We start from the raw sequence: 19067 nt of genomic DNA on the forward strand, positions 1-19067 counted from the left end.
CCAGCCTCAATATTTCTTTCTAAAAATCTGTTTTAATTATTTTTTATATGTGCAATTATAATTTCTGGTTTCCGTGTGTTTCTCCTCAAAGGCAGCAACTTTGTTTTTACTTTTTATCACTTCAGACAGTGCTAACAGCCTACATCTGCTGAGGAAATGAGGGCACTGGTGGCATCTCTCTTGTTTCCAACTGGCATAAAGCAACGAGCAGGCACTTAGGAAATGTGAGTTGAAAAAATGAATAGCCACGGTTTATAGACTATATACCCCCATCAATTCCTTTGCCATTTTTTTCTTCTACAATGATCACAGTGAATGAGAAGTGTATAGGGACTTTGCTTCCTTTAGGAACATATACTTTGTATAACTGTGTTTGCAGTGTTTTAAGTGACACTCTCTTGAAAGGTGGAAGTTTCTGTAAAATTTGAAGGTTTCATTGATCTCCTTTCTCCAAGGGCCTCTGCTAGCTCCATAACAACTTGGAGACAATGTTTCTAAACACTCAAGAACTACTGAGTAAAGCTAAGTATCTGCATTTGGCTGCAGGAGGAATGAATGGGGGATCTTTCTGTGAGGAAAAGTTTAGACAGGATGTTTTCCCCTCTGCTGAGTACACAAGATGAGCAAGTTCACTGATAACAGATACATTCGTCAAAAGAGCAGTAAGAAGATTTGGGGTATTAGATTAATAGCAGCCTCTGTGAAAGCTGTCAGAGTTTACTCCAATATCACATGAGCAATGTCAATGCAGCGGCTTCGGGCATTGCTAAAGCTCAGGCTTGATCCCTGGCCAGGTTAACTGCACATGGCCATGAGCACAGCCAGGAAAAAAAAAAGAAAAAAGAAATCACACGAGGCTTATATTTCAAAATATTTGGAGAAATAAGCAGGATAAATTCAATGCTTTCCCCCTTAAATTTACATAATACTTTCAAAATTAGTAAATAACTGAAAAAAAGGAATGTCTCTCTATGAAAGAGCTCCCCGTTTAAACAAAGTTTTAAATTTTTTTTTTTTTTTAGGGCCACACCTGTGGCATATGTAAGTTCCCAGGCTAGGGGTCAAATCTGAGCTGCAGCTGCCAGCCTACCCCACAGCCATAGCAAACTCCAGATCCAAGCCTCATCTGCGATCTACACCACAGGTTGCAGCAATGTTAGATCCTTAATGCACCGAGCTAGTCCAGAAATCAAAACTGCATCCTCATGGATACAACTTGGGTTCATTTCCAGTGAGTCACGACAGGAAGTCCTAAACAAAGATTTATTAATTTAGCTTTTTAGAACTTACAATTTTGAGATTTGGCAGGATTAAAAAATAAAGAATTACACTTAAGAATTTAATTAAGCCAGATGCCAGTCACATTGAATTATTACAGCTGGGTGAAAAAAAAATTTTTTTTTTTTGGTCTCTAAGCAACTGTTAGCACAGTGCTTGGAGCATAGCAGATTTCAATAAATATTTATTGAATGAATGGGTGCATTTCATGCTTCATTTGAGGCTCATAATAATGAAGCGCTTCATTGCTAATGGTGAAAATCTGTAGCTTGTTAATGTTTGCCAAGGGTTTAGCAGGCTGCACTATGCCCTGGAAGGAGGCTGATTCTGAGATGGGCCATCAGTTCAGAGCATAACCTGAGAAACAGTGACAGAAGCCATATTCTCATGGGTCCCCCAAGATGACAGTATGTCTTCCTTGACTCTGGGACAGACTTTATCTTCAGAGAAATGCTGACATTCTGTTGCTAATTATTGCTTCAAAACTGTTGAAGATATTTTATTCAACATCTTAAATAGAACTCATTTCCTTGGTCATTTTCTGGTCAGATATTTTATTATGAAATATTTGAGTTTATTCTGGAGTGTATATTTATTTAGCCATCAGAAAAAAGACATCTGCCTATCAGCTGATACTGGAAGAGGACAGAAAGTCCCATAAAATACTATGGAAAAAAAATGAGGCTGCACCATGAAAGAGAGGGGATATTTGTTTTTTGGATGGGGAAGGGGAGAGAGAAAAGTGTCAAAGGTAGAAGATTTTTTTTTCCCTCTTGTTCAAAATGCAGGTTCTTAAATAGGCAAAAGGGAAAAATATCCCTGGCCTCTGAATAAAGAAAGGAATTCTTCAGAAAGATGGATCAAAACAAGCCATGGGTGAATTTAGGTTTATCTCTTATACTAACTCAATCTATCTCAGTGGCTATTGCTGGTAAGGATTCTGAGGTTGCATCCAGACTTAGGCAGATAGACTTTGTATGATATGGCCCAGAATGGGCATTTGTAACAAGTTCCCTATATGTGTCTTTACATGCTAAAATTGAACCTGTGGCACTTAGCTACTTACAGTGTATACAGGACTATTCAATTCCATATCCATAACAATTGTTAACTAGGTACTTCGTTTCCAATAGGCACTTGTCTAATTATTTACCTAAATCATTTAATATTTATTATAATTCTATTGTGCATGTAAGTAAACTAGAAAAAAAAAAACCCAGAAGTTTTTGTAAATTGCTCAAGGTCATAGAGTTAGTAAATATCAAAGCAAGGATCTAAGGCAAGTTATTCTCTCTCCAGAGGCTGTATCCTTTACCACATTCTTAAGGTAGTGCTTAAGATTTAACAATGTACATGTAGTGAATTGGGCATCACTTTCTATGGATAATCTAGTTTTGCCTCTTTGGGCAACGTTCACCAAAAACATGACAGTCATTATTTCAAAGATGTCTTAGGCATAAAAAAAATAGAAAGTTATAAAGGAGGGAAGAAGCAGTTAAAAAACTGGGAACTCAAGTGGGAGTTGAAGATGAGGGGAATTAGAGCACGGAGGTTGTCAGGGAAGGGTAATAGACACACTTCAGGCAAAAAGGGAAAGCTGCATTTTTTTAGTGGTCTAAAAAACACTAACAGGTCATAACCAGAAATATTTAAATCTCAGGTCACTTGAGAGAAAGATTCTAGATGCAGGATTTCACCATTGGCAACAGCCTAATAGTATCTGTACATTATCTAACAAATTTCCTGTAGATCTTGAACTTTCATCGCTTCTCAAGTGTGGCATATAGTCAAGTAGTCTGCTTCAAGATGACACACTTTGTGATATGCCAAGGAAAATGTCTTAGGAAAAAAGACAAATTTCCAAAGTTCAAAATTTTAAATCTGAACTTTTAGAGACTAGTAATGAATTCAATAATAAACACAATAGCTAACATGTTTTAGGACTTACCAACTCAAATACTATGTTAAATGATTTTAAATGACTAGTTTCTATATTCTTAATGACAACCTATGAATAGCCTCAAGCTCCTGAATACTATGTAAACCACAGATGTGAAATAGAAAAAGTGTATTTCTCATGTAGCTCTGAATATAATATCATAAAAAATCCAATGATAATGAAGAATATTCAAATATGACCATCACATGGTCTTTAGATAACACAGTTTAAATGCACTAAATTTCATGCTTTTTAGGAAATATTTATGAAATAGGTGGCAGAGTAACTTTATGGATGATCAAAATAATCTACTTTAGTACCCAAACACTTTATAGACTAAACTGCTAATTATAAAAGACAGCTTTGTATTACAACATCACAAACCTCCTCTGGATACCACAGGGTATATAAATTTATCAAATGAAGCCTCGGTACCTCAGGGGAGACAAACTGTGTATTAATCCAAATAGGAATGTGTGATTTATGGACAAATACAGGGGAAGGAAGGTCAACTCATGAATAATAAAACTGGGACTCTTATCTGGGCTCTGCCTTGAACTAGCTCTATACCAAATAAAGATACTTCCTCTTACTACTTTCTCAGAAAATGAGGTGCTAAAGGGAGCAGATCTATAAGATTTCCTTTAAAATGTTATAACTCAATATACTAAGAAGATGACTTTGGCCAGACACTAAAGAGATCCATGGATGGATAGCCACAGTTTTGAGCAAAGAAAAGTGACCAGGTAAGAAATGATTATTCCAAAATATTAAGATGTAAGCAAATGTTTCGTAAACTCTGCCAAGCTGCCAAAGTACCCTAACGTCTAGAATCTCAAACTTATACAGACAGTCGGCTAGGCAACCAGGGTTTTATAACTCTAACCTTTGTAGGCAGAAAAATAAGATAATTGAATTCATTTCCTTTTTCCCATAAAACTAGACCCAGGAGCTCCTGAACAGGGTATGTGGAATCTAATTATCTACCTTCATGCCCAAACCACCACACCTTTTGAATTTTGGAGATAATACTTCTTCTGTGTAAAGCTTTTAAAAATAAAAACTAAAATATTTTATTCCTTACTTTGTCATCTAAGAAATAATTTCTTTGGCTACTTAGAAATATATATTCATAATTTATTTAATAATCTATTCATTCAGTTATTAAGTTATTGAGCATTCACTATGCACCTAGTAGTGGGCACATGGCCAGAGCATGCATGCATACATAAACACACATGCCCAGCTGTGTACCCTTATCCACAAATCCACTATAGCTTCATGGAGGATAGGGAGGCTAGATCTTAATATAGGGTTAAGCAGATAGAATATGTTTGGGAAATACTTGTCAAATACTTTCTTGTGACCTGACCTAAAGAAAGGAAAAATATTTTAAAGTGATATCTTAAAACTTGAAAGAGATGCCATAAAAATACTGTCATAAAACTTATGGTTTTATATTCCATATTAATAAAAATATGCTCAATAATACTTTGAATATACGCAATCAGGGGTGGGGGAAGAGGATACAAAAAACGTTTTAATAAAAGGTTCCTTTTGTCGGAATTCCCTTGTGGTGCAAGGGGTTAAGGATCCAATGGGTCAAGGATCCACAATTGTCACTGTATCAGCTGCCATGGTGTGGGTTCTGTCTCTGGCCTGGGAACTTCCAATTGTCACAGGTGAGACCAAAAAAAAAAAAAAAGGTTCCCATTCTCAATTAATTTATAGTACAATTTGATGCATACAAAAATTTCTCAAAAAATTAAAATTCAAAGCTAAAAAATAAATCCAGGAAAAGGCATAAAATTGTGTGAGGTTCAAAATGAGATCATATCTCTTTGAAGAGAAATTAGGAAGGATGTAATAGCTACCACTTTTGAGCACTCTGAATACTGTTCTAAGTGTCTTACATGTGTTAATTCATTTAACCCTCACCGAGCCCTATGATGTAAGAACTAATAATTTTTACATCCAAGGAAGATGAGGGCTGTCTTGAAAAATGTGTAGAAGATTTTGACTGAAGAAGGAAACCCCAAGCAACATCATACAGGTTCTAAGTGTTCATGGCCCAGAATAAACGTGGCTTGGTTCAGATGCAGGAGTTCAGGCGAGTACTAGGTGACAAAGCTGGTCAGCTGGTTGGGGCCATGGTGTGAAGGCTTTATCTACAGTCCATCATTCAAATCCACTTTGGGGCTCAAGGATACTTCAAAGGAGTGACATGATTAGGACTGAATCTGAGTAAAATTAATCAAAAAGGTGGATTAGAGCAGATGGAAAATGGAGGCAGAGACACAAGTGGGGACTCCACACGGAATGGCTTAGGCAAGGAGTAGAGAGTACAAAGGCAAAGTGATGGAGAGGAGCTGAGGATTCAGTAGACACTGTGAAAAGAGACTGTTTGCGATTTTGTAATTGATAACAAACAGCGGATGAAGGAAGGGAAGACTCAGAGGTATGCGGTGCTTTCAAATCTAGCTAAATGGGATTAAATCAATGATTAAGAACATCTCTTCCCATGTCAACCTTTAAGAAGCTACTGTAAGAATTCATACACACACAATTATGACAGCAAAAGTCTGCAATTGTAACTCATTTTACACTAATTAATAACATGAAACACAATGTGTATAAAACAATCTTACCCCTTTGCTGTATTCACTATCTGAATCACTGCTAAGTTCCTCAGTATTCATAATTTCCAAATCAGATTCCCCAGGTGCAATTGGCACTGTCACTGTGAGGCTGGGATTGTGAATAAATGATTGACAATCACTTTCTTCCATCAAGTATTTGTCCACACTGTTCCCCAAACCACTGGTTTTATCTTTTTCTTTGTGGAAATTGTGATCCTTGCTCATTTCAGCAAGTGTGCGGTTAGAGATATAGTTTTCTCTCTTATAATTTAGATCTTCTGCTCGTCTTATCTCTTTGGAAATCTCAGGCTTTTTGGAGAATGCTTTTAGAATAAATTCACGTAAGGTCTGTTTCACATAATTTATTCCTTTCTTAATTCTGGTTACTGCGATCTGGAGATTGTTTGCATCAGTGTCTTCGTCAATGGCTGTAAGATTGTCTGAACTAAATGAGCTCAGTAATAAGGCGAGAAATAGGTTGAGAACCTGTATCAGGGTGGGGATAGCGTTTGGAGAAATAGGGAGACAGGAAATAAAAGAAAATGAGTGCAGTTTTCTGAGATAAAGGCCAAAATCCAAACCAGTGATGAAGAGCCCTGTACTTCTTAACCCAATAAAAACATGATGGGGTAGAGGAGAAGCTAGACTTCTCATCAAATCTCTCCACATCTGAGCTTCTGTGAGCTTTGGGGATAGAGGTCAGCCATGCCCCTAAAGGGTTAACATGGGGAGCAAGGCGAATACCCCTCACCATTATCATGATGCCATTCCTAAGTTCATTTCTATGGCAGGAATCCCTTGTCCAAATTCCCTTTTATGGGCTTAAAAAGCCCTCCTACCATTTACCTGTAGTTAATATTTGTTACCTATGAGAAATTAGTAAAACAAGAAAATTGTTACCAGTGTCTACTGTGCTGCAGGTAACCTCAGCCAAGATCTGTGTTTACTTTTCCCGGGAGATAAATGTCACTTATTGCAACAAATGGAACATATGATACTTGCAGAGTTCCTGTAATGAAATATTCTGACCAAACATTGTGCCAGCTTGTGATGTAATGAGGCTTTTAAAGCAAAGAAAAAGACCTGCCCATCAAATCTGATTTAAATGAGATAATGGCATTATGACTGGGTTGCTTCATTGCCAATCATTTTGGTCCTGGAAGAGATTATAAAAGAGGGCAGGACAACTCCTATTCTATCCTTGAAGCAAAATCCTGTTTGTTTGCAAAACCATTTTTGTTTTTCCTCCTAGAGGTAGGGGTCCAAGTGAACTGAACATTGAAAAAAAAAAAGAAAAAGAAAAAAGAATCCTCAGAGAGCTAAATATACATAAATCATATTTTAAAAAATGTTTTATATAGAAAACAACAAGATAACTGAAATACTCTTTTATGTAAGTCTCTTTATGGACAAAAACATCTACCTCATAGTTAAAAAATTGAAATTAGACTGAACTCATTGAAAAATGATTGTCATGATAGCATTAGGGAATTCTCCCATTATGTCTCAGAAGTACCATTATTTTTTTGTGGGGAGAATATTTAAGTCTACTCTTTTAGCAATTTTCAGGTTGGAATGGGGGCTGCAAGGATCAAAAAAAAAAAAAGCAACTTATTTCAAGCCAGTGGGAAGTGAAGTACTAACCATATGACTTTTACCATAGACAACCTCCTGGGGATACTTGAGGAGTCTGAGGCCAGGCTGACCAACTCAACCAAGCCAACATGGTGCCTTTAAAGACTGAGTAAGAGCATATTATCCGTATTTTCTCCTACTTGTAAGCTTGAAAATTCCTACCAGTAGGTAGGTATAAGAAAGGAGGACACAAACAGAGAAGGCATACAAGCCAAGAAAACACTAATGGAGCAGTAGCTCACTTATAAAAGAGACACTGGAGAGCAGAAATGGGCACACCTTTTCTGTAAAGGGGCCATATAATAATTATTTAACCTTTGTAGGACACAGAATCTCTATGGAGCCTACTCAGACCTGCCCACGTGGAGTGAAACAGCCAAAGACAATATGTAAATGAATATGTCCATGTTGCAATACATTTTGCTTATGGAAACTGAAATTTGAATTTCATATAATTTCCATGTGCCAAAAAAATATTTTTCTCTAGATTTAAAAAAACATTTAAAGATGTAAAAAAAAAAAATCTCAGTTTTGCAGAGCCATACAAAACTGAGTGGTGTGCTAGATTGGTCTATGGGCCATACAGTTGCTGATATCCGTTACAGATGCTAGTCTCATATATTACTATAACAGAGCAGGACTAGTCTTTTCATTTGCCTTCTTCCATATAATCTCACTTTTATTACTGTTAGTTCAATTATATTCTATTTACTAGTGTAGCTTCATATTTGAATCAACGTTTAATGGACTTGAAAACCACTTTAATTCATATGACATCACTATTGAAATTAGAATAAAGTAGAAAATTTTCCAATGAAATATTGTAAAAAATGCAAATATCAGTTATCTGACACAGAGATTAAGGCAGCATTTCATTTTATTTTCTGTCCTTCACTGAATTAAAATAGTCAATATTCTATTATACTTAATAGTTTTAAATCTAATTAATCCTATAATTATAAAGATTATAATTATATATCATATCATATATCATATCATCATATAACAATTTGCCATGGAGAATTTCAAGTGTAGGAATATCTGGTTACATACCACCAGGTTTCCAATGACCATGACCATCATGTAAACAATAAGGCACATGGCCTGACCAGCGACCTCCATGCAGTCCCACATGGTCTCTATCCACTCTCCACACAGCACCCGGAACACAATCAGGAAGGAGTGGAAGAAGTCATTCATGTGCCAGCGTGGGAGTGTACAGTCTTCATTGATCTTGCAGACACATTCTTTGTAGCTCTTGCCAAAGAGCTGCATGCCGACCACAGCAAAGATGAAGACAATGATGGCCAACACCAAGGTCAGGTTACCTAGAGCCCCCACAGAATTGCCAATGATCTTTATCAGCATGTTCAGTGTTGGCCAAGATTTTGCCAACTTGAAAACTCGGAGCTAAAAGTAAACACAAAGCTTAATATTAATTTTTATGAAAAAGTTCTCAATGTTTCCAATCTTGAATTTTGTTCCAAAATTTAGTTCTAAAATACTTTCACTATTACCTAGCTAAAATCAATTATTTCTATTTCTTATTTTCACCTATTCTCAATATTCCGGTTATTTTTGTTATACTTGTATACTTGCCACTATGTAATTACCACACATATTTTGAAGCAACTGTAATCTTAGTTTAGGGTTGCTATAGAAGCCTCTTATGGTATTAGATATTATATCCTCTAGAAGTGAAACTATATCCTTAATTCTATTTTATGGTACTGTCCTAATATTTTTCATGCTGATATAGGGAGAAGGCCCAAAATCTTAGAGGATGATGCATTTAAAAACTTCATTTTAAAAAAATTTTTTTGATATCAGATAAAAATTTTAGGAGGACAATGACTTGATTTTTAATTGTCAAATCCACAAAGTAATGAACATAGTACAGTGGCTGAAATTCCATAAATCATAAATTTCTTATTGTGAAATAAATTACTGCCCTATAATACTAGTATATACAACTGAACATCTTCAAGATCCTCAAATTAAAATATCCATCTGATTTGAGGTTCTTTAAGTACATTTGTTACTCAATGAACTTTGTTTTACTAGATATCAAGACCTACTCTTGTCTTTTGATTCAAACTTCCAAAAGTTTTAAATAATAATAATGCAAAACCAAAGAAACACCCCTTTACATATAGAATATAATGGTAAGGTTGGTCTTATTTACCAGTCTGAATGATCGTAGAACTGACAATCCTTCCACATCCGCTAGGAAAAGTTCCACTAAGCTTAAGGTCACAATAAGGCTGTCAAATATATTCCATCCTACTTGAAAATACTCATATGGATCCATGGCAATTAGTTTTAACACCATTTCAGCTGCAAAGATGCCAGTAAAGACCTACGTAAGACACATAAATGTTTTTCTAGTATTATTAAAAATATGGAACCAACCTAATGATGATAATGACTATCTGGCAACTACTGCGTTTCAGAAAATGTGTTAAATATGTGTATTATTATCTCATTTAATCCTGTAAACCAAGTATCATTATTCTCATAGCTTTAATACAAGCACTATAGGGTTAAAAAGCTCTAACTCTCCTGTCTGACCTTAACACCATTAGATAGCATTTTAGAAGAGCATACTAAAATTTCAGATAAATAAAACTTTTGAAAATTAATACAGTAACTCTTTCCAAAACATTTATGTGGGTCAAAAAATTATTCTGGCTGGAAAGGAAAATAAAACAGATTGATGGTGAAATTTTGAGCCAGTCTTCTTTCCTGGTCTGACTACTCAGAGTAATAAGGAACATGTTGACTCACTCTTTAAAGATTTATCAGCAGAAGAGGAAAAAGTTCTTAATTGAAATGGTGGCAGCTAAAGAAAGACTTCCAAAGCTCTGACACAAAAGTGCATCACAAAGCATCATTAATTCATGACACAGCAACAAAGAATTCACTTAAAAAGACAACAGTAAAAGACTTAGGAATCATTCAGGTACAATTTGATTCAAAGAAACTGATGGAAGAAAGTCGAAAGGAAAATGGTTAGCTCCGTAACTGTGTGTCATTTTTAAAAATAATATAGCATCAAGAAGACTAGCCAAGGAGTTCCTGTTGTGGCTCAGCAGGTTACAAATCCCCTGTATCCATGAGGATGTGGGTTTTATCCCTGGCTTCACTCAGCAGGTTCAGGATCTGGCGTTGCCATGAGCTGTGGTGTAGGTCGCAGACTTGGCTGGGATTCTGCATTGCTGTGGCTGTGGTGTAGGCTGGCAGCTGCAGCTCCGATTTAACCCCTAGCCTGGGAACTTCCATATGCTGCAGGTGTGGTCCTAAACAAACAGAGAAAAGAAAAGAAAAGAAAAGAAAAGAAAAGAAAAGAAAAGAAAAGAAAAGAAAAGAAAAGAAAAGAAAAGAAAAGAAAAGAAAAAAGAAAAGAGAAGAGAAAAAGGAAAAGAAAAGAAAAGAGAAAAAAAGGACTAGCCAGGAGCCTCTGGACTTGGGATTCTAATAATAGATAAGAAACAGGGTGAAACTTTTTTATGGATTCAGAGTGATACAGTCATTTCAGTGAGAAGGTACTGGTTTTGATGATTTGGACCTCTATCAACAGTTAGAAACTAGATGGTCCTGCCTTCTTCCACTGAGGAATAGAAAGAAGAATGCTAATTCACATTTGAATTTCAAACATCTTGACTGGGAAATTTGGGAGAGAAGACTGACTTAGAAACACTCTTTGACTTCAAAGGGCAGTTGGTTTGGGACCACAGCAAATGTACAGTTATCTTACATAGACATTTACAAAGATATCCAGAGTTATTCATGCTTTATGAAGAGTCATAAGCTGGGAACTTTTCGCTGTGAAATAGAACTTCTCTTGCTTCATGAAGACTGTCAGAAACAAGCACTTTCTGTTTGCCATAAGGCACTAATTAAGCTAGCATGTGATCAACACTGCACATTTACGAGATCACTCTGGCATCAACTTTCCTAATAGAACTCTATGTCTTCCTGAAGCCTACAACCCTTCTATCTTCTGGATCCAGTTTAACCACTTTGGTTTCTCAATGTTTTTCTTCTCAAGGGTTGTTTCTGCTGTCATTGAAAGCATGGTGATGATCGTGATAATGATAATAGGTTTAATTTGTTGAGTACTTACAAAATGTCAGGCTATTAAGTAGAGGTGTTTATTCTTTTCAATAATATGTAAAATGTTAGAATCATATTATAAATAACAAATTGTTATTATTGTTATTTGCTATTTTAGGGCCAACCCATGGCATATGGAAATTCCCAGGCTAGGGGTCGAAATGGAGCTAAAGCTGCCAGCCTACACCACAGCCACAGCAACACAGGTTCAGAGCCGTGTTTGCAACCTACACCACAGCTCATGACAATGCCGGATAACTGACTGCGGCCAGGGATTGAACCCACATCTTCATGGATCCTAGTCAGGTTCATTACCACTGAGCCATGAAGGGAACTCCAAGAATTGTTATTATTTTATAAAGTATTATTATTATTATAAAAATAAGAAAATTAAAGATTATAGACATTAAAACATTTTCCCAAGGTCACATAACCAGTAAGAGACAAAACCAGAATTCCAACTCAGGACTTTGGCACTCCAAAGACCTGGATAATTTACCTCTTATGTCAAAACAAAGTGGCTCATAGTGTTTCTAAAAACATGTAGGGTATGTACTCATGAGGAAGCTGCAATGTAGTTATAAATTGGGTAAGAAAGTATCAAATTTTCACAGTGTTGCTGCTAAGAGACATGGAGGCAGGAAAAGAAACACACTTATCACTTCCCAAGATGGTGATTCCTCATAGAAATAGTATTGTTATTTACAGACCTCAGTACTACTACAAATTTAAAAATAGCACCTATCACCAGCAACTTGACTCTGTATGATTCATATCATGAATTCTGTATATGCAAAGTTTCCTAGCTATATAACCATCTGAATTAAAAAAAGAAATGACCATCATGACAACCAAAGAGAGCAGCTCTGGGCCCATAACACACATTAAGGACTCACCAAATTTCCCACAGTGAGCACATTTTTGAATTCATCAGTCATGGGGTGATGTTCCATAGCCATGAACAATGTGTTTAAAACTATGCAAATGGTAATAGCAAGATCTACAAAAGGATCCATTACAATAAAATAAATAAGTTTTTTGAACTTTATCCAATATGGAGAGCAATTCCAGATCAAGAATGTGTGTGCAAATCTGTACCACCAAGGCGGGCATTTTTGTCTGGATTCCTCAAGTTCTGGGAGAAAAAAAAAAAACAAAAAAAAACAGAGAACATGAAATCCATCACTTGTATACCATGTATTTTACTCCTAACCAGGCACAAACCAACAGTACACTTTAATACTGAAATAAATCTTCTGGTTTAGACTTTGAAAATTCAACAATACTGTTTCTATGAAAGCATAGTATATTACATAAAAATCTATCACATGCTCCTTTACTAGATCAGCCATAAGGAGAAGGCAGTGAAATTAATGGATGAGAGCAGATATGAATATCTCTGAGAGAAAGGTACACTTAACACATGATGGTAAACAAAAGAACTAATGTTTTCTTAATGGAGGTATGTATATTTTTAAAATAAATGTATACATACCAACAATATACACACTTTCCCTTGTACCCATAGTACCATTTGTCCTTAACCCATTACAACAATAACACACTTCTACCCTCACCAGGAAAAGTTCTTTTTAGTTCACAAGTAAAAACCATCCCAGAACCAAGAGACTAGAAATAACTTATAAAGTTACTCATGCAGGGGAGTTCCCGTCGTGGCGCAGTGGTTAACGAATCCGACTAGGAACCATGAGGTTGTGGGTTCGGTCCCTGCCCTTGCTCAGTGGGTTAAGGATCCCACGTTGCCGTGAGCTGTGGTGTAGGTTGCAGACGCGGCTCGGATCCCACATTGCTGTGGCTCTGGTGTAGGCCAGTGGCTACAGCTCCGATTAGACCCCCTAGCCTGGGAACCTCCATATGCCATGGGAGCGGCCCAAGAAATAGCAAAAAAAAAAAAAAAAAAGACAAAAATAAATAAATAAATAAATAAGTTACTCATGCCATGGATATTATGTAACATTAGCCCATTTGGTTCTCACCATGAATTTATGAGGTGGGTGAAATTTTGCCTGGACCCATGGGTATGGGAGGGATGACGTGGTAGCCTGTGGACAAGATGGGACCTGGGGCACATTGTGGGGAGAGAGGGTGGGAGCCAACACATTTCCTAAATTGCCATCCTTTTACTTTGCTCTTACTGTATCTCAGGGTCTGAACAGTACCATTCGTATCAGAGTCTCTAAACTGCTTTCTTGGATGCCTTTGTATCACAATCTTAAGAGACGTCATGTTACATAGTACCATTTGTATAGAATGTGCTCAAAGGCAGCAATTTATAGACATCTGGAAGTTTGTCTTGTTTTCTTGTCTATTAGAAAGATGATAAATTCAGGAGACTAGGTATAGTTTCCAAGAACACATAGGGAGAAAACCATGCAACCCTGGGTTAACCTCACTTTCTTCATTAGCACCATAAAACTATTTTATCTTTGAAGGGTTATATTACCCAAAGCCCATCTTTAATCGCAAATAACTTTATCCACTTTTTAAGTCCATAAAGACAATTCCATTGGTATCCACTGCTTATCCTTACCATTGCTTATAACCATTTCTTAGTCTTTGAACTTTTCCTAAGAACTTGCTATACTATTTAAGGCGGACCAGGACTTACATGGATTTTGTTAAAAACCTGCATGGTAAAGAGACTATTATCCTGTACCTTCAACAGTGTTTGTTAATATGCTTGCCCGACTCATAGCCCTTTGTCTGAGATTGGGATCATTCAACATATCCTCAGAAAGGAGGTAAGAACTGGGACGTCTTTTCTTGCGTATTTGATTGGTTGTACCCTGAAAAAAAAAAAAAGACGATTGACTACAGTTTTAAGAATGGTATTCCAATAAATTGTCGGTATAAAATAAAATCTTGCTCACATAGTTATAGTGAGGAATTAAAAGTAGAGACCAGATTGTTGATTTGAATCATGGCTCTGCTACTTACTGGCTGTGTATCATGGGAGAGAAACTTAACTTCTCTGTCTCTGTTTTCACCATTGGTAAGGTGGGGATAACTGAAGTACTTGTCTTAGTCTTGCTATGAGAATTAATACTTAGGAATTGAAAAATGAAATAAGCTTTTATCACTGTTATAATCACTATCATTATCTGTTTTTCTGGGTCTCTAATTTATTCAGATAGTTTTACCTTGTAAGAGTTCTACAAGAGAACAGCTAAACAAGTATTGCAGTGGCATGTGCATAAAGGGACAGAACCTTAATGTTCTCTGATAAGTTTCTGTAATTATTCTTTGTCAAGGTAATAGCACTAATGGAGACAACTATAAGGACTGTTTCTCACTGCTAAGGAAGAGCTCATGAAGTACTCTGAGTCTATGAGGACAAATGACTCAGTTTGAAAAGGATAATCAAGACAGATGGAAACTGTAGCAAAATGGAGATCACAAGCTCCATCTAAAAGAGGTGACCACTCCCTAGCTCTAAAGGATTGCTGCCATGCAGGAATATTAGCTCAGTTTTACAAGGTACACCATTTTTATGTGAAGGTGCCTCATTAGTTGCTAAATCTTGGCAACTAATTCAAAGTTAAAACATTATGCCAGTTCAGTGCAGGCCAACATTACACATACACACACACACATGCTCACACACACATATATACATGTAAACAACTATACAACTCTACATCTATCTACTTCTGTGTAGTATGTATTATGTGTGTACTCACATATACCATTTTACAAACACAGAGATATACAGATCTAGGGTTGCAACGTTGTATAGTTGTTTAGATATAATTATATATGTGTCTACATTAAACCATAAAAGTCTAACTATGTGCATGTGTGTATGTATGTATGCATGTATGTGTATGTGCAAAGATACATACACATCTGCAAGTAGCTTTTCATAGAGATCTCTCTATAATCACATTTTCTCTGATATATCCTCTAATTGACTGATTTTCCAGAAGCAGAGATTTTTCTCTCTCAAGTGAAACAATCAGCTGTGTTGATTAAATAAAGTCTTCACGTGGACATGTCTCAGGAGTTAGGGTTATTATTATTTGTCATGCATTTTTTTTCATCTAAATTGTACAATATTCCACACTGTTATGTTTTGCATTTCTGTCAAAGCTTTAAGTATCCACTCATTACTCCTGTTTGGTCATTTTAATTTTAGGATTTAGAGCAAAACTTCTTTTTGTAGTAAAATATGAAGCAGTAATTGAAACATTTCATTTAAAAATAGGAAATAGGAGTTCCTGTTGTGGCTCAGCGGTAACAAACCCGACTAGTATCCACTAGAATGTGGGTTCAATCCCTGGCCTCAATCAGTGCATTGAGGAGCCAGCGTTCCCCTGAGCTGTGGTGTAGGTCACAGACTTGGCTTGGATCTGGTGTTACTGTGGCTGTGGAGTAGGCCAGCAGCTGTAGCTCCGATTCGACCCCTAGCTTGGGAACTTCCATGAGCTGCAGGTACTGCCTGGGAACTTCCATGTGCCACAGGTAAAAAGCAAAAGGAAAAAAAAAAGAAAATAATCTCCAAATATTCTACACATTATATAATCTTTTACAGATAATACACATTGTTGAAAAGCAAAACACAACAAAGATGTGGTGCTGTGGAAATTTAACATGCTCATTTGATAAGGAAAAATACCTTGACAGAGGGCTGAAGCTGTATCACGCAAGCACAGAGGTCATACGTTACCTAAAAGCACATGCATTCTATTTAAATGGAAATACATGTGTGGCCATGGCTTTGACGGAACTTTAATCTCACTTGAAATACTACAAGGTCTGCAAGTATGAATATATGAATAGGTGGCAGGAGTTCAGAGCTTCTTGGGTTAAGCAAAGCCTTGTTAATACTGAGCGATGCAATGTAAAACAGTGAGAGGCCTGAAGAGGCAGTCGAGAAACTCCGGAAACCAGAAATCTCTCACTTTCAAGCCTAATCAGACCATTTTCTCTAACTTCTCAAAGTCTCCTAAACTCTCGAAATTATTGGTTTGGAATGGTGTTTTGTTTTTGTCTGTATATGTGTATGTTGGAAAATGTATATGTTTTGGATATTCTATTTTTATTCATAGATTCTAGAACAAAAAGTTGTTTTTAAATGAAAACAGTATTTCATTTATGTATGGGAAAAAAGCATAGTTATTTTAAGTTATTTCCAACCTACCACACATGGGAGAGAAAGTGTGGTGGTTAAACAGCACAAGCTCTGAAACAGAAGTTCTCCGTTTAAACTTTAGGACTACCATTTACTAGCTGAGTGACCCTACACAAATCACTTTAGTTCCCTGTGCCTCAGTCTCCCCAGTTGTAAAACAGGGATAATAATATATTATCTCATAGGGCTGCTACAACTAATGTGTTTGTATTATTATTACTATTATTCATTATTAACAACTCAAAGATGATCTCTTGAAATAAGGTATATATTAAGTACTGACTTGAAAGAAATAGTAGGTCACAAATAATCCATATTTCCTTACAGACACGGGACCTATTACCAACTAATAAGACTGGCATTATCAATTCATTTTCTGTGCCAGTACATCTTTTACAAGTTGTTTCCTAAGGGAATGATTTATAATCTTTAAGTACAATATCAACAGAAAAGTACTTTTTTTTTTCAAAAATGGGGCTTTATATATCTTTGAATTAGACACCTATACCAATAGGATGAGGATGATGTTAATCTTTTAAAGATGTGTTTCTAACATAAAGTATTGCAAAATGCAGAGCCATTCCCAGGACCAGAGAGGAGGCCCCTTCAGCAGAGAGATTGACTTATGCAAGAATAAGGGCCGAACCATGCCTGAGCTATTTAAAACATCCTTACGCTGTCATCAGAAGTTGCCTTATCTATTATCACCTCTGGCAGAAGCTGTCCATTGGGGAGCATGAGAGCTGAGTGTCCATCAACCAAGGAGACCACACCATTGCAGTCGACGGCACTGTGCATCTTCCCGTTCACCGGCAGCACTGGGGGGGATCTACTGGCCTGACTGATGTTACTGCTGCGTCGCTCCCGAGGTCTATGTGGCACAAACAGTGAGCCCCTTCGGCTCTCATTGTCTCCGAAAATGCTATGTTCATCGTCGGCAAATTCTGTTTCAGATCCAATATCTTTTCCTCGACCTCTGAAACTAAAAAGACTTGTTCTGCTGCTCCGCCTTGCAGAAAACAAGGAGCCACGGATGCTGAGCGGTGACTGCAAAAAAAATTAGAGATGACATGTATCTGCTGAAAAACCTAAAGACAGAAGTACATTTCATGTAACTACCATTGAGATCACTGACTTGAGGGCAGGTGGCTCGGCACCAGCTTAAGAGAAACATTCTTAAAAACAAAGACATTCAGCAAGAAGACAAATTCTTCTAAATAAGGAATGAAAAAGCTGGAAGAATGCATCCCTTCAGGACCAGGTATATTATTTGTTGCTGTATAAGTCTTCGCAATTCTGGCCTAGAGTCATATCGCCCTTCTTTCTGTACCATTCGTTTTGTTATAAAGAACATACCACTTTTTAAAAAGGGGAGTTCCTGCTGTGGTGCAGGTTTAAGAATCTGACTGTAGTGGCTTAAGTCTCTGCAGAGTCACGGGTTTGATCCCCAATCTGGTGTAGTGGATGAAGGATCCAGTGTTGCTGCAGCTGTGGTAGAGGTCAAAGCTGCAGCTCAGATTCAATCCCTGGCCTGGGAACTTCCATATGATGTGGGTGTGGCCATAAAATTAAAAAAAAAAGAACTTGGTATTGATAACTATTAATGTTTAAGAATTTACTGAAGTATAGTTGAGTTACAATGCTGTGTTAATTTCTGCTGTTACAGCAAAGTGATTCAGTTACACACACACATATATATATTCTTTTCCATATTCTTTTCCTTTATGGTATATCACAGGATATTGAATATAGTTCCCTGTACTATATAGTTCCTATATAGGTCTTTGTTTTTTATACATCCTATACATAATAGTTTGCTCAATGAATCCAAAACTCCCAATGATAACTGTTACTGAGCTTTACATATATCAATTCCTACATTCCATGTACTGAAACTTTCTTCAAGCCAAAGACCATGCTGTATGCATCTTTGCATTCCACTGCTTGCAACTCTACACTACATACTGAGGGCTCATTAAGGGTTGTTAAGAAAGACCATTTAATACTAGTGATTTTATAGTTATAAAATAAAAGGTCATGCTTACATGACTCATGTCCAAGATGAGCTGTGTCTATAAACCAAACTGCCTTTTCTTTAAAAGTATATATTTGAATAAACATTAGCGCTTACGTAAAGGACAAAGTAGTGGGCACTGTGAACAACTGAAAATGTGTATGACAAGGTCTCAACCTTAAAACTAGCTCAAACTGCTCTTGTTGCATTTCTTTTTATTGATATCACATGTATTCAAATTCTGTCTCCCCAAGTAGATTACGAAATCTTTGCAGGCGGGGAATCTTATTTTTT

General features: G+C 36.6%; 1 protein-coding gene and 1 long non-coding RNA gene across 2 annotated transcripts in view; one reads left to right on the forward strand and one right to left on the reverse strand.

The window, feature by feature from the left end:
• The window catches only part of LOC125123254 (uncharacterized), a 105841-nt gene extending 105009 nt beyond the window's left edge, over positions 1-832 (forward strand). Inside the window, exon 3 of the long non-coding RNA XR_007134015.1 lies at positions 126-832. This is a non-coding gene — a long non-coding RNA (uncharacterized LOC125123254). The remainder of the gene's footprint in view (positions 1-125) is intronic.
• Positions 1-19067, reverse strand: part of SCN9A (sodium voltage-gated channel alpha subunit 9) — a 162803-nt gene that overhangs the window by 53972 nt on the left and 89764 nt on the right. The window contains exons 12-17 of the mRNA XM_047772799.1: positions 17435-17806; positions 14285-14414; positions 12504-12742; positions 9677-9850; positions 8545-8901; positions 5866-6342 (exon numbers count right to left, since the gene is read on the reverse strand). Coding sequence (XP_047628755.1) covers positions 5866-6342; positions 8545-8901; positions 9677-9850; positions 12504-12742; positions 14285-14414; positions 17435-17806 — 1749 coding nt within the window. The remainder of the gene's footprint in view (positions 1-5865; positions 6343-8544; positions 8902-9676; positions 9851-12503; positions 12743-14284; positions 14415-17434; positions 17807-19067) is intronic.

The sequence above is a fragment of the Phacochoerus africanus genome, chromosome 3 (assembly GCF_016906955.1).
Source record: "Phacochoerus africanus isolate WHEZ1 chromosome 3, ROS_Pafr_v1, whole genome shotgun sequence".
Classification (NCBI taxonomy): domain Eukaryota; kingdom Metazoa; phylum Chordata; class Mammalia; order Artiodactyla; family Suidae; genus Phacochoerus; species Phacochoerus africanus.